We start from the raw sequence: 16,846 nt of genomic DNA, 5'->3' as shown, positions 1-16,846 counted from the left end.
TCACTATACCGCAACTGTGCAGTCCACACATTTGCGGGGTAGTTGCAGTGCAGGCCCATTCACCCTGAGCATACCTCCAGCTGCAGCCACAGCATGTGTACACCCCCAGCTGCTCCCTCTGCAGCTAAAGGGGGAGAAGTTGGGGGTGGTAAAAACAGCTCAACCATGTAGTTTTACTGCCCCTCCAATAAGCCCTTGGCTCACATCTGCATGGCTGCATGCTGTGTGTAGGGCAGCCCATGCATTTCAATGGGCTTCCATACCCACAAAAATGCAGGGAAAGAAGTCCCAGAGCTTTTTTTTTTTTTATTGCGCTGCACCAAAAGCACCCCATGTTTCCAATGTGTGGGGTACCATTAAGACTTAACGGTACCCCTAAAGAACAGAGCATGCGTCTGTGTGTCGGGCAAACGAGCGCGACAAAGGCACAATAATTTTTGTTGGGCCAGGTATGAGTGCTCGAATGACCGAATTTTAATGGTTCAAAGAATGTCAGGCAAAATGGTCGGCCCTCACACATGTTCACTTCATCGAATCTGGCCCTCTTTGAAAAAAGTTTGGACACCCCTGGCTTAGAGCCACTGGTGATGATGGGTCCTCTATCCTGACATGAGTCTCTTAATAGCTCACTCCCCACTGACACACTTGGCCATAGACCAAAACAAGTTTACACTTTTGTGACTTCAAAGTTGGCAAGCTACCACTCTATAATAATACACAGGAATTAGGCCACAATAAATTTGGTGGTGAATTAATTAAATGTATTATGGTAAAATGCAATTAAACAAGGCATAAATCAATGAACAGATGATTATATGCACTATCTAGCTTTAAAGGCTATAGAAAAGTTACATTTATCTATACCTGGTGCAATTAGAGTCTATGTAATGGCATCGACTAACTCAGAAGAATAACAGGATCCATGTACAAACACTTTGGTTATAACCTCAACAGCAGGTGTGAATATGCGTTCCTAATGTATGGAGTATCCCTTAAAAACTTAGCTGAAAGTACCTGGTGCCCAATAGTTAATGTTGGCTGGCTTTTGATGGGGCTCTTCTGTGGGTGGTGCACTGTCCCTTTCGGAATTTTACATTGAGGGAATCATGAATGCCAACATGTACTGTGACATAGTGAAGCAGAGCATAATGCCCTCCCTTCGGAGACTGGGCCGCAGGGAAGTATTCTAACATGATAATGACCCCAAGCACACCTCCAATATGACCACTGCCTTGCAAAAGAAGCTGAGGGTAAAGGTGATGGACTGGCCAAGCAAGTCTCCAGATCTAAACCCAATTGAGCCTCTGTGGGGCATCTTCAAATGGAAGGTGGAGGAGCGCAATAGCTCTGACATCCACCAACTCCGTGATGTCATCATGGAGCAGTGGAAGAGGACTCCAGTGGCAACTAGTGAAGTTCTAGTGAACTCCATGCCCAAGAGGGTTAAGGCAGCACTGGAAAATGGTGACCACACAAAATATTGACACTTTGGGCCCAATATAGACATTTTCACTTAGGGGTGTACTCACTTTAGTTGCCAGCAGTTTAGACATTAATGGCTGTGTGTTGAGATATTTTGAGAGGGACAGCAAATGTACACTGTTATACAAGCTGTACACTCACTACTTTACATTGTAGCAAAGTGTAATTTCTTCAGTGTTGTCACATGAAAAGATATAAGAAAATATTTACAAAAATATGAGGGGTGTACTCACTTTTGTGAGATACTGTATATTTTATAATCACAAAAATTGTCGTCAGATAATGCACTAGGCCAGTGTGCCCTCTGTTTTTAGCTAATTCCCAGTGTGCATTGGGATGGAGCCAAGTTCCGGATGAGAAAAAGTCCTGGGGCACAAGGTGATTAGGCTGTGCCCAGGCACATCAGGAATAGGGATGAGCCGAACACCCCCCGGTTCGGTTCGCACCAGAACTTGCGAACGACCCCCGCGTTCGGTACGAACGTTAGAACCCCATTGAAGTCTATGGGACTCGAACGTTCGAATTGGAAAGTGCTAATTTTAACGGCTAATATGCAAGATAGTGTGCTAAAAAGGGTTTGGCGACCTGCCTCCTGCCTCAGTGGACATGGGTCACTGCAAAAAAAAGTTTTAAAAACTACCGTTTTGGCGGGAGCAGTGATTTTAATGACGATTAAAGTGAAAAAAAAAAGTGAAATATTCCTTTAAATATGGTGCCTGGGGGGTGTCTATAGTATGCCTGTGAAGTGCCACGTGTTTCCCGTGTTTAGAACAGTCCCTGCACAAAATGACATTAAACGGAAATAACACCATTTAAAACTGCTTGCGGTTTTAATGTTATATCTGGTTCCTGCAATATGGTTGAAAATCATTCAGAAAAATGGCATGGGTAGCCCTCCCTGCCCATTACCAGCCTATTTGGGTCTTGTACACATATTAAGGGGAACCCCGTACCCATATTAAAAAAAGGAAATGCGTGTGGCCCCCAGGCCCTATATACTCAGAACAGCAGTATACAGGCGGTGCAAACAAGACAGGGACTGTGTAGGTTTGTTGTGTTAAGTTGAATCTGTTTGTCATTTTCAACCGGTACATTTTTAAAGTGTAGCTCCAGTCAAAAAAAATATCTTTAAGCTTTTTGGAAAACATAGGGAAGGGTTATCACCCCTGTATAATTTGTTTTGTCGTCCATCTTTTTTCATCTCACTTGCTGCTGTCTCCTTGCGTTTGCAAGTAGGAGATGTTTGTAAGTTGGATGTTTGAAAGTAGGGGCCTGCCCTATATTATAGCGGTATGTACTGGGTACAGAGCACGCAGACAGCACGCCTAACACTACTGGCTGCAAGCTCTATTATTAACCACTTGTTAGCCCAATGTTTGCATAAAGTGAAAGATGAAGTTATGCTGAGTAAATAGATATCAAACATGTCACTCTTCAAAATTGCACATGCCCGTGGAATGGCGCCAAACGTCGCTACTTAAAAAATCCCCATAGGCGACGCTTTAAATATTTTTTTACTGGTTACATGTTTTGAGTTGCAGAGGAGGTCTAGGACTAGAATTATTGCTCTCGCTCTAACATTCTCGGCGATACCTCACATGTGTGGCACATGCGAGCACATGGGGACATGGGCGCTTTAATTTTTATTTTATTTTTTTATTGTTCATTTTACTTTATTTTAGTTTGACATTTTTTTTCCCAAAAATATATTTTTGATCACTTTTATTCCTATTACAAGAAATGTAAACATCCCTTGTTATAGGAATATGGGATGACAGGTCCTCTTTACAGTGAAATCTGGGGGGTCAATATGACCCCACATCTCACCTCTAGGCTGGGAAGCCTGAAATAAAAAATAAAAAAAAAGATTCTGGCTTTGATCGTACTGGCGAGTTGGTAGAAGCACCAGAGGGCGGTGAGGGGTGGGGGGCGTCTATGGCTGGGTACTTCAGGGTATCACCGAGTATGGCTGGGTATCTCTGAGTATGGCTGGGTATGGCAATTTATGGCAGGGTATTACAGAGTATTGGCGGGGTATTGGCGGGGTACTACAGAGTAATAGCAGGGTACTGCAGAGTATTGGGGGTACTGCAGAGTAATGACGGGTACTGCAGAGTATTGGGGGGTACTGCAGAGTAATGGGGGTTACTGCAGAGTAATGGGGGGTACTGCAGAGTAATGGCGGGGTACTGCAGAGTAATGGCAGGGTACTGCAGAGTATTGGGGGGTACTGCAGAGTAATGGGGGTTACTGCAGAGTAATGGGGGGTACTGAAGAGTAATGGCAGGGTACTGCAGAGTAATGGCAGGGTACTGCACTGCAGAGTAATGGCAGGGTACTGCATTGCAGAGTAATGGCAGGGTACTGCACTGCAGAGTAATGGCGGGGTACTGCACTGCAGAGTAATGGCGGGGTACTGCACTGCAGAGTAATGGCGGGGTACTGCAGAGTAATGGCGGGGTACTGCAGAGTAATGGCAGGGTACTGCAGAGTATGCACTGGTATTGCAGAGTATTGGCAGGGAATTGAGGGGTTAAATTCGGTGAGCAGCGATGTGGGCACTGCAGATGCAGCCCACATCGCTGCTGACACCGATCTCTTTCCCCTCCGCTGTACCGATCGGTACAGAAAGGGGAGGGAGGAACAGGCGTCATAACATGACGCCGGTTTGTTTCCAAGTGATCACTCCGTCATTTGACGGAGCAATCACGTGGTAAACGGCCGCTATGAGCGGCCGTTTACCGTGATGCGCCGGGTCCTATGGACCCGGCGGTCACGGATGCTCTCGAGTGCGCACACCTCGGGGCACGCGAGAGCAGAATTCTGGGAGGCCGTTAATTAACGGCCTCTCTGAGTTAAACAACCGCCCTGAAGCCGGTAATCGGCAATGGGCAGTTGTTAAGTGGTTAAAGCTAGATCACTAGCTATATAGGTGAGGTGAATATAGTGGTGTATACTGCAGTCAGGGCACAGACAACAACCACTACACAGCAGCAAGATAGGAAATCAGCCAAAAACGATTGGTGTGTACTGTGTTGAAGGTACACAGAACACCCACTGCTTCAGATGCAAAGTAACACACTACAGGAGGCCGCCTTAAAGGCGGCCTTTTATAGTGTGGGGCGTGCACTACACAGTCTGAGCTATGATTGGCCACAGGCAGGATGGCTGTGGCCAATCATGGCTCTCCTCGCTGCCGGCGCTGCGATTGGCCAAGCATGCGGGGTCACAGTGCATGCTTGGCCAATCATCGGACAGCAATGCACTGCGCCAACGCAGTGCATTGTTGTCCGCGCGCGCGTCACTCGAATTTTGACGCGAACGGCCAAAACGTTCGGAATTCGCCGAACGCACGAACAGCCAATGTTCGAGTCGAACGTACGTTCGACTCGAACACGAAGCTCATCCCTAATCAGGAACACCCCGTGTGCACGCCTATATTAACCTGAACTTGAACTTGAGATCCGCGCTATAGCCGAATGACGGCTACAGCGCGGATCTCCTTTTCCGGGACTACGTCTATTGACGTAGTCCTGTGCACGAGCGTCCTGCGCGCCCCCTGAGGGGCGCGCACGGCGCACTCTGTGATCGGCGAGTCTACGAGACTCGCCTGATCACCGATCCGTGCAAGGGGTCGATCCCGACCCCTTATCACGTGATCAGCTGTCAGCCAATGACAGCTTATCATGTGATATAACGGAGCCGGTAATCGGCTATTATTCCTCCTCGCGCTGGCAGCGCGAGGAGAAAAAAAAAAAAGCCGATCACCGGCAGCCGTGATCGGGACATCAGTCCCGATCACGGCCAGCCCTGCCAGTGCCCACCTGCCCCCTGCCAGTGCCCACCTGCCCCCTGCTTTGCCTGCCTAAATAAAAAATGTGTCCCCCCCTGTCAGTGCCACCCAGCAGTGCCCACAGTGCCACCCAGCAGTGCCCACAGTGCCACCCAGCAGTGCCACCCAGCAGTGCCCACAGTCTGCCTCAACAAAGGTGCTGCACCCCAGTGCCACATATCCCCGCCCATCAGTGCCCATCAGTGCCCAGCAGTGCCGCCCAGCAGTGCCACCTATCAGAGCCACCGATCAGAGCAACCTATCAGTGCCCATCAGTCCCATCTATCAGTGGTACCTATCAGTGCCCCTTAGTGCCACCCATCCGTGCCACCCATCTGTGCCACCCATCCGTGCCATCTTATCTGTGCCCGTCTTTGCCCATCAGTGCCGCCTTATCTGTGCCCATCGGTGCCGCCTTATCTGTGCCTATTAGTGCCGCCTTAACTATGCCTATCAGTGCCCACCAGTGCAGCCTATCAGTGCCCACCAGTGCAGACTATCAGTGCAGCCTATCAGTGCCGCCTCATCAGCGTACTTCAATGAAGGAGAAAAATGACCTGTTTGCAAAATTTTATAACAAACTATTAAACATGATTTTTTTTTTTTTTGCATTTTTTTTGTTTGTTTAGCAAAAAATAAAACTCCCAGCTGTAATTAAATACCACCAAAAGAAAGCTCTATTTGTGGGAAAAAAATGATAAAAATTTCATTTGGGTACAGTGTTGTATGCCCGCGCAATTGTCATTCAAAATGCATCAGCGCTGAAAGCTGAAAATTGGTCTGGGACTGAGGGGGGTTTAAGTGCCCAGTAAGCAAGTGGTTAAAGACTTTTTAAATCTTCATGTCCTATGATCACTCTGTCCTCAGGGTGACAACACTGCTGCACAATTTGTACCTTTCTTGTCCTCTGTTCCCTACTATTTGTGTCCCATTCTTCTACATTCTCACCTTTCCTCTACTGTTCTAAGCACTTCCTTTGCTTTTTCAGGCTCAGTCTTAAGATAGATCTGGAACGCGGAGAAGGTAGGAAAAAGACCCATCAGACTTGACAATGGCATTCGGATCTTGGTCACAATGTTTTCAATCCTGCAAAGGCAAATAGCAATGCGAGTTAATGAAGGGGTTATAGAAAACAAATGCAATCTTTACATTCCTATTATCAGTTATTTATATAGTGGGATCCTATGCTGTAGCTCTGTACAAGTGACATAAACAAGGATGAATAATACAGATAATATCAATACATACAAGCCTGATGACTAATTGCAGCTTCTGCAGCACATAGAACGTATACTGTATGTATACATTAAAGCCCAACTCCAGGAAATGTGAAAAGCCTCCCATTCAGTGGGGCTGAGCCTGCACTGCAACATTGACTGCTTACTTATTCTAGGGGAGAGTAACAGCATTTCTCCTTACCTGATCCTCCACCCCCCTGGCAGATGGCACTCCCCTATGCTCTGTTAGTCAGCTGTCCCTTGTCATCATCATGCCCAATGTAAGGCTATGGACCTCATATCAGCCTTGATAATGTCAGGACCTTAGAATGCTGGAGTGCGATGTAGAAGACCCTGAGGATAGGCCTAGCAGCATGAAGGATTGAGTATATAAATCTACTTTTTTGTTCCTTAGACCTAAACGAGTAAATAACCCTAATATGGGAGCAGCCCTACTGCAAGGGATCATTTTTAAGTTTCCTGGAGTTAGACTTCAAATTAAAAATGAGATCCCAGATGGGACAATCTTACGATCTACCCCAGCCAAAGAGTAGGGACATCGGGTCAGAGAAGAATTAAGTCATGTATGTGTATGCCTAGGCAGCAGTGGTGGCGGCTCATAAGGGGTGCAGGGGTGCCGCCCACTTAATCTATGTGCCCGGGCCCTAATCTCCATGGAGGGCACCAGATGCATGGATGTCAATGTTTTTTTTTTTGAAGCACATGATTAGAGCCAGAGGTTCTAATTGGCTTCAAAAAGGGTGGGCTTGGGGCACAGAGCATTGCACTCCAAGCCCACCCACTTGTGTGACACTAGCAAATGAATATTAGCTAATGTCTTCCTGCTTCTCCTCCCGGGCAATCAGGAAGTCCTGAAACCTGATTGGTCGGGAGGAGATGCAAGGGGGAAGTTGCATCCTGGATGGGGTAAGTGCGGGGCCCATGGGCAATCGTTCAAGCGGGGGCAGGGCATGGTGGGGGTGTTTGGGCTTAGTGAGGAAGCCAGATTTGTTTGCCATCCCCCTGTGTTGCATTTGAGATAAATATATATAAGAGATAATATATATAAAATCTGATTAGTTTTAACAGAAATCAGGTTGGGTTTGAGTGTATGCTTCTCAAACTAATGCCCTGGTAACAAGTACACGGGCAGTCCTCAAACAATGGGAACTTAGATACCATTATTACATTTCAGTTGACAGTTTCAGAAGTCTATTGTCTCTATAGATAAACCTATGGCATGTATGATACCAGAGTGCCATCTTGAGGTAGAATTTGAGAGTGCCTCTCTAATTGAAAGCTACAGAGATGTTTTTCTGTTATTCAGTTGTTGTGGTAAACAACCTGACATTTAAAATGGTTGGCAGGGATAAGCTGGACGAGACTCTCATCATGCCTTAAGGCCCCATTCACACCGAGCATTTTGTAGCTTTAAGCTACAAACGCTTGAGGGGGGGGGGGGGAGAATCAATTATTGTCTATGGATATGTTTCACATCTCCACTCCAAAATGCCTGAAGCCAGAAGCTCCATAATCCATGAAGCTCAAACAAGTTCTGGAATTTATTTATTTATTTTTTTTAGACAGATTTGGAAGTTTGTTTTTTACATTGGTGAGCTTTTGACCTGTACAAAATTGCAGTAAAAACATGCGACTTTCTGAAGCCTGAAAACGCTACGCTCAGGTGTGAATGGGGCCTAAGACCAAAGAGGAAAAATCTGTAACCAGCCAGAAGCCATTGAAGAAGAAGACACCTGATCTCCACAGCAATTGCTTTGGAAGACTGAGTCCTAGTGGTCAACGGAGATCATAAACACACAGTAACCGGAGTTAAGTAACTTTTAAGTGTATTTCTACTGTTTACAGACCAGAGTTTCGGCTTATTTGCTAGGCATCTTGCTTGACATACCCGTCAGTCTTGATTTGTATTCCTAATATTGGAATAGTTTTGTATGTATAGAATTTTTGTTCAGTAAAAGCACATTTGTACACTGCAGAGGTCTCCGTTTCCTTTTTTATATGGAAAAGTAACCTTGATAGATCTGCAAGCATAGCAACCCCCCCCCCCCCCCCAAAAAAAAACAATTGAGCCCCAGCTGCCACTGTTAGGTAGATAGTGGAGGAGGAAGCAGTGCTGGCTCAGAATTCTATACATAAAGGTGCTGGTGTATAATCCAGTCGTTGTTGCTGCAGACATATCCAAGAGAAACATGTGAGTAAAACCTCAAATAGGCAAGAAGTAAAGAAAAAAATCCAGAATTCATAATATGGCAAAATTGGCTGGTATGCAAGTGCCAGGGCAATTGCTCATACTGACCCTCTAGCAGTTGCATCCAACGAGACTATAGGTTGGACTATACCGGTACTTGATAATCGTGATAGCAGCCAATTTTGCCATATCCGAGGGAAAATGGACCTGGATGCTCAACAGAACATAAGATATACATATAACCCAAAAAGAGAAAGTGACACTCCCACAGCTATATGTTTGTTAGTAAAATTATTATTTTAAATGAAAAAGACAAAAGAAATCTGTAAATCAGATTAGATTGTTCTATTCCTTAAAAGAAAAGATTAAAATGAACCCTTTAAGCTATTTCTGAAAAGATTTGGCAGTAAATTCCCAACATTCAGAATCCCTTAAAGGGCCGGGGGAGCCGGTGACCACATATCAGATTGATATATAAAAGTAGTCGGACCTTCTTTTGTCGGGGTAAGGGATGGCTTCATACATTTCCTTGTATCCAGTGTTCATATTGTTAACCCTCTCATGCTGATATGGGGCCAGAATATTCATCACCTGAAAATAAGTGAAATTTGTCTTTACACATGGAGACAACGGAGATATTTTTCAATAAATAATTCTTTCATGATTGACCTGCATTTAAAAAGGAGGGTCCACATTAAAACCCAACTAAACCTCCAGTTTTAACTGGCTAAATACCTCCCGAGTGTAGGTATTTTTGGATTAGGGGGGCGGCACCCCTGTGCCCTGTATGGATGGGCCTCCACTGGCCCTGACTCTGCTTCTACACAGAGGGCAAGGGTTTGTCTCTGCTACCAGGGGACAGGCTTTTCTACTCGGACTATGGCTGCTTTCTCTGCTTAAAGTGGTGTTGCCACCAAAAAATAAAAAGTTGCTTAAACTTTGTTAAAAAAAATAAAAAAATGGCAAAATTTTTTTTTTACTCACCTCTAAATACCTGTTGCTAGGGGGTCCCTCGTAGTCTGCCTTCTTCCTTGCCCGGCCTGGTGACATCACTTCCCCTCGCGCCGTCTGTGGCAGAGACTTGTTCCTGAGTAAGCACCTGGTTGGCTGCTAGGCCTAGTGAGAGAGGGACTGTCCAACCTGAGTGATCATCCAGTTGCAAATGGCTATTCTCTGGATGCAGTCAAAGTAAGCAAGTTCTTCAACATTTTTCACTTTGACACTAAGCCCTTGTACACACGGTTGGAGATTCCGACAACCAAATCCGTCGGATCTTGTCCAAAACTGTTGCATACACACGGTCGGACAAAGTTGTCGGAAAATCCGATCTTTCAGAACGTGATGACGTAATTTCATTACAACGGGACTATGTTCAGGCTAGTAGCCAATAGCTTTGATGTAGGAATTTGATCTGAGCATGCGTGCCACTTTGTCCGATCGGAATTCTCTACACATGATCGGAGTATGTCCGATCGGAGCATTTTGTCGGAAAATATTTCCGGCAAGTTGGAAAATTTGGTCCGACGGATATTCCGACGGAAACAGTCCGATGCAGACCACACACAGTCGGAATATCCGACAAAACGCTCGGATCGGACACATTCCGTCGGAATCTCTGATCGTGTGTACAAGGGCTAAAAGTACCTGAACTTCCCTTTCCAACCCTCTGATCCCAATTTAAAAGACTGTTCAATTGTCTAAGTTTTTGCAAATAAAATCCATTCAAGTGGATCTGTTGTCAGTCTCAAGTTACTGGACTATTTACCACGGGACATCCCCTAGACGTGTAACAAGGAAAACAGACGGTAACGGTAAGCCCAAAAATAACCAAAAACAATTCAAATTGTACCGGTGCTCAAACCTACCCTTTTTCTCTTTACATTTTTTAGGTTCGCTGCAATCCCAATCAAGTTCCCCCACTTTATGGGTTACCGGTGAATGTACAATGTATATTGGGGGTTGCGCCTCCTATTCACTAATCCCCCCAAACAATATGAATAATTTAAACTCCAAAAATTTTTTTTTTAAAGTAAACTTTCTCAGTGGTCACTATACTACCCCAAACCAACCCCCAGATGTGCAAAACCACTAATTATATCAACAAATAAATACACAACTTAATATTTTAAATGAATATAGTCCTTCATATGCAGTGGTTATTTCAACAACTCCAACTGTGTAATCTCAATCCCCGTCCCGGGCTTCCTGATGACGCTGAATTGCGAAACGCGTAGAAGCTGTGGGAGACTTACTGTCCTTGAAGATCAGCCAGGAACAGGTTTGGCTTAGTGGAGGGAGGAGTGTACCACCTGCGGAACATCTTGGGCTTGCCCGATCCCATGCTGTTTTTTATATAGCTGGATAAGCTTGGTGTCGGCTATGAGACACACCGAAATGTGAGTGCAATATGTTTTTATTGATTTCCTAATTAAAGGTGAAATGGTTTTACACTATATTGGTTCTATTTGATTTTGTATAAACATACGGATATTGAGGAATTGCTAATGGGAGAAGTACACTGAGGATTGGTTATCCGTTGAATGAACCAAAGGCTTACTGTATGGTGACGTTTGGTGAGGGACCATTCTACTAGGTGGTGGTGGCACGATCTGGGTTTGCTTTTTGGTGACACTCAAAAATAACCAGCAGCTCCTTCGGGGGTTAGTGCTACATAAAGCAAACATCTTAACACGCGGGATTACTGAAGCTGATTAAAGTTTTTAAAATCAGATCACACAAGGTACCAACATATACTATATTCATACTGAGGGGCCCCTGAACTCCTAGGAGCTTGGAATTCTTATTAGGGCTACCAGCACACCCCCAGTACAATGCACTGCCACTTTCCGACCAATGAAAAGACAAGTATTGTACATGGAGTGGGCGGGGCATAGCTTTGACTTTGGAATCAGTCAGTATTAGCATATTGAGCATCCCAGACCTGGAAGCCCCCAGAGTGCTCGGCACAGTGAAGAAAGGGGAGTGCAGACAACTGCTTCCAAACTCTTATACTGGATTTTATATCATGCCAGGCTTACTTATCACTCACAAATACAAACAGCGATATCTCAGACAAGGCAGGCAGCATGTAAGACAAGGGACACTGAAAACAAAGATATTCAGTATGTACCTCTGAAAAGACCTCAGTCATCTGTTCTGAGCGGTCCTTGTAGTGGACTTCCATATTGGCAAAATAGGTGAAGATAGCAAGGCAGCCTCCTGGTTTTAAGACCCGATTGACCTGAAATTACGACATCTACATTAATATATCAGAAAAAGTGTACCCCTTCACTGATGAAATACTGATTTTAATAAAAAAAAAAATAATGTATATTCTAGCATATAGAGTTCAGTGATTTGGGGAATATAATGTATAGCACAGTGTATAGAGTGCAGATGTTTGGTGTATGTAATATATAGCACAGGGTATAGAGTGTAGCAGTTCAGTGTATATAATATATAGAAATAGTATATAGATTGCAGTGATCCACTGTATGCAATATTTAGTACAGTATACATATAGCAGTTTAGGCTATGCAAGTTAAATCATAGTGTACACTATGGGGTATTTACTAAAGGAAAATCCACTTTGCACTACAAGTGCAGTCGCTGTGGATCTGAGGGGGACATGCAATGAAAATAAAAAGCAGTATTTTTGCTTGAACTTGATTGGATGATAAAATCAGCAGAGCTTTCCCTCATTTCAAATCTTCCCCCTTAAGATCTACAGCGACTGCACCTCCAAGTGCACTTGTAGTGCAAAGTGGATTTGCCTTTAGTAAACCAACCCCCACAGTGTACAGAATTCAGCAGTCAGGTGTATGTAATGTACAGCACAATTTACAAGGTGCAGTAGCCAAACAATGAAACAAGAAGACTTGTTTGTTTTTACCTCATTTAGAAACTTCTCAACGTCAAACCAATGGGCAGAAGCAGACGCTGTTACTAGATCAACAGAGGTGTCACCAACCGCCACCTCTTCAGCTGGACAGACACTGCAGAAAATGACAGGTTAGACTTTCAGTGACACCATCTGGTTGGATTGGAAGTCCAACCCTGGGCTCTGTGCTTCTGACTGTTTTGCCTCATCCCTTCCCAGATGAAATAAAGGGGTTGGTCTGTTTATAAAGAATTCACAGAAAAATCACCCATTGAATCCTTCACTGACATGCTCCAGTCACATTCACCCTGTATAGATTACAATGAATGTGTACCAGGCCAATGAGGCAGCCAGTAACCCACCACCAACCATGTCACATGTACAATAGCTGTACAGGAAGACATCCTCCCTAGTGGTGAACTGTTATACACTAGAAGGGCCACATTTATTAATTTCTTTTGGAAATGTACGCAAACAAAAACAGCATGCACCCCCCCCCTCCAACCCCCCATTCCCCAACAATGTCCTTAAGGAATAACCAATCACCCCAACATCCCCCAACAATGACCTTTAGGCCGCGTACACACGGGCGGACTGTCTGCCCAACTTAGTCCGCTGAACAGTGTTTCAGCGGACAATCCGCTCGTGTGTGGGCTTCAGCTGACTTTTTCAGCGGACAGTCTGACGAACAAAGTCTTACGGAATTTCCGTAAGACAGTCCGTTCAAACTTGGTTTTGTCCGTCCAAACTTGGTTTCAGCAGACAGTCCGCTCGTGTGTAGGCAAGTTGGACTGACTAAGTATGGCGCATGCTCAGAAAGGGTTTACACGGCCGAAGGTTGCATTGCAGTGTATAGGACGTTGTTTTTCTAGTCCCGTCGTACGTGCTGTACACGTCATCGCGCAAGCTTTCAGCGGACTGTCTGCTCATCGTGTGTGGTCAAGTCCGTTCATGCTAATTTTGAATGGACTGTTTGTCGGATTGTCTGCCGAACTTAGTTGGGCAGACAGTCCGCCCGTGTGTACGCGGCCTTAGAAATACCCACCAGTTACTGCAGGACTATGGCACACTTTGCATGGTAAACTTTCTTTAGCCCAAAGAGGTCTGTCTATATCAGGAAAGGGGCTACTTGGTTGGGTGTGCTCCTGCCCAGGCCAAAAGGTTCCTGGTCCTCCCCTAAACATATCTAATGAAACGTTTAGAATGTCCCCACCTGTATGTGACATCGGAAGACCCCAGGTCTTTCTTGGCCACCTCTATCTGAGCCTCACTGATGTCGATTCCAAGAACTTTCTTGACGTACTGAGAGAGAATTCTTGTGTTCTGCCCCGTTCCACAGCCAACGTCCACAGCAAATCCATACGGTTTGTGTAACTAGGAAGACAGAAACATCTTCAAAACACATCACAAGGACACTGGTGTTATTTTCAGTTTAACCTCTTGCTGCCCACATCATGCTTATGTGTGTCTGCAAAGAGGATGGGCTTTAAAGCCCTCACACTGCACATAGGAGTCCATGGAAAGCCAAGATTTCTATGCTGAGAACACGCTCACTGCATGTCCCGAGCATAGTCATAGCCACAGCATAGCCAGCTCTCCGTCTCTAGTCCCAATCAGAAGCTGGTGGGACAGGCCTCCAATCATGTGTCCACTGTGAAAGCCAATCATGGCATAAAGACCCATTTAAAGGGATGCCAAAGCTGGGTGGGAAGGGGTTACATTTATAAATGTCATGACAATGATATGATAAAGTTTTTATTTGGCTGAAAACAATTACATCATTTTTTTTTTTTTTTTCTTGCTATTGTCACCAATAACTTTAACTTTGTCCTTACTTAAAGCGGACCTTCACTTGAAAGTGAAAGTTCTTCTCATCCTCCTCCTCCTCCTCACTCCCTACTCTGCCAGAAATGGTGTTTCTATTTTTTTTTTTCTGGGATCGGGTGCCATTTTATGAGGTGAGAACTATGCCACTTGGCATCACAGGTCCCAGGAGGCCGCGGGACCAGATTTAAAGAGCTGCACCATCTCTCACATGCGGAGTAAGGAGTAGGATTTCCTGAGGAAGTCACAGTCGGCTCCCAACATCAAGTTGGTGGCACCAGGGTCCTGCAGCTGTGTGAACTGGCTGTGGGAGGAACGTGAAGGACTCCAGGGACTGGTAATCTTGGCCGTGCTACACACTCGGACAGGCATGTACTGGCTATTGGGCCTGCTGGGAGTTTCCCGGTGGGCCGATGGTTCAGCGGGCTGGTCAGGGGCAGTCCTGGAGCAGCTCCTCTCGGACAGTGAGTGATCGCAATTTCACTCCTGTCAGGAGGAGCAGCTGCCATCGCTTGCTGGAGAGAGCATTAGGCTTTCTGCTCCCTCCAGCCTGCAGGGGGATATAGACATCCGGTGCTCTGTCGAGAAGTGCCCCCCATCAAATAGTGCCCGGGATGTACTGCACCTGTGCAGCACAAAAGCTGATTTGCCAATCAGCTGGGCTGATGTAACCATGGCGCAAGCGCACATCGTAGGAGGCATCTCTCAATGGGAGATACCATTTCACGCGCAGGATTTAAACCTATACAAACAGCGGGGGAGACTGTAAATCTCTGATTGTGCATCACTGCTGCTGGAGGGCGGCTAGTGGCTGTGTTCAAGAGCAGGTTTTGTCTGTGTTGCAAGCCGACCTTTCACAGAGGCAAAACTGCCCGTTGAACACAGCATACTCGCCCTGCCACACAGAGAACACCGGACCATGAACACACTGGAAAGCCGCCCTGCAACAGCGAGGCACAATGTGACAACTGCGGTCTCCCCCCACTGTTTGTATAAGTTTCAATTATGGCTGTCAAATGGTATCTCCGAGATGCCTCCTACAATGCGTGCTTGCACACTGGTCACATCACTCCAGCTGATCTGCAAATCAACTGAAGTGCGGCTCCGTCCTGCTCATGCGCAGTACACCTCGGGCACTACTCAATGGGGGGGGGCACTTCGACAGAACACCGGCAGACTTTCCTTCCTCTCTCCCCTTATTACATGACTGGAGCAAGGAACAAGAAGCTGCCTTCAAAACTGAGTACATGTGGGAGAGGGCTGCTGGTGGGGACTCACTGATGTGAAGGGGGCTGCTGATGGGGGCACACTGATGTAAAGGGGGCTGCTGATGGGGGCACACTGATGTAAAGGGGGCTGCTGATGGGGGCACACTGATGTAAAGGGGGCTGCTGATGGGGGCACACTGATGTAAAGGGGGCTGCTGATGGGGGCACACTGATGTAAAGGGGGCTGCTGATGGGGGCACACTGATGTAAAGGGGGCTGCTGATGGGGGCACACTGATGTAAAGGGGGCTGCTGATGGGGGCACACTGATGTAAAGGGGGCTGCTGATGGGGGCACACTGATGTAAAGGGGGCTGCTGATGGGGGCACACTGATGTAAAGGGGGCTGCTGATGGGGGCACACTGATGTAAAGGGGGCTGCTGATGGGGGCACACTGATGTAAAGGGGGCTGCTGATGGGGGCACACTGATGTAAAGGGGGCTGCTGATGGGGGCACACTGATGTAAAGGGGGCTGCTGATGGGGGCACACTGATGTAAAGGGGGCTGCTGATGGGGGCACACTGATGTAAAGGGGGCTGCTGATGGGGGCACACTGATGTAAAGGGGGCTGCTGATGGGGGCACACTGATGTAAAGGGGGCTGCTGATGGGGGCACACTGATGTAAAGGGGGCTGCTGATGGGGGCACACTGATGTAAAGGGGGCTGCTGGTGGGGGACACACTGATGTAAAGAGGTCTGCTGGTGGGGGACACACTGATGTAAAGAGGTCTGCTGGTGGGGACACACTGATGTAAAGGGGGCTGCTGGTGGGGACACACTGATGTAAAGAGGTCTGCTGGTGGGCACACACTGATGTAAAGGGGTCTGCTGGTGGGCACACACTGATGTAAAGGGGTCTGCTGGTGGGGACACACTGATGTAAAGGGGTCTGCTGGTGGGGACACACTGATGTAAAGGGGTCTGCTGGTGGGGACACACTGATGTAAAGGGGTCTGCTGGTGGGGACACACTGATGTAAAGGGGTCTGCTGGTGGGGACACACTGATGTAAAGGGGTCTGCTGGTGGGGACACACTGATGTAAAGGGGTCTGCTGGTGGGGACACACTGATGTAAAGGGGTCTGCTGGTGGGGACACACTGATGTAAAGGGGTCTGCTGGTGGGGACACACTG

General features: G+C 46.5%; 1 protein-coding gene across 2 annotated transcripts in view; it reads right to left on the bottom strand.

Moving 5' to 3' along the window:
• LOC143925378 (putative methyltransferase DDB_G0268948) overlaps positions 1–16,846 on the bottom strand; it is a 174,683-nt gene that overhangs the window by 3,995 nt on the left and 153,842 nt on the right. For both annotated transcript variants that reach the window (XM_077449945.1, XM_077449946.1), the window contains 5 exons: positions 13,834–13,994; positions 12,633–12,735; positions 11,871–11,981; positions 9,231–9,331; positions 6,263–6,400 (listed from right to left, as the gene is read on the bottom strand). In XM_077449945.1, the coding sequence (XP_077306071.1) occupies positions 6,263–6,400; positions 9,231–9,331; positions 11,871–11,981; positions 12,633–12,735; positions 13,834–13,994 (614 nt within the window). The remainder of the gene's footprint in view (positions 1–6,262; positions 6,401–9,230; positions 9,332–11,870; positions 11,982–12,632; positions 12,736–13,833; positions 13,995–16,846) is intronic.

This window comes from Lithobates pipiens, unplaced genomic scaffold (assembly GCF_037356315.1).
Source record: "Lithobates pipiens isolate NorthernLeopardFrog02 unplaced genomic scaffold, aLitPip1_a1.2 Scaffold_22, whole genome shotgun sequence".
Classification (NCBI taxonomy): Eukaryota; Metazoa; Chordata; class Amphibia; order Anura; family Ranidae; genus Lithobates; species Lithobates pipiens.
The sequence above is the reverse complement of the archived record's forward strand: the minus strand, read 5'-3'. Positions and strand labels throughout refer to the sequence as shown.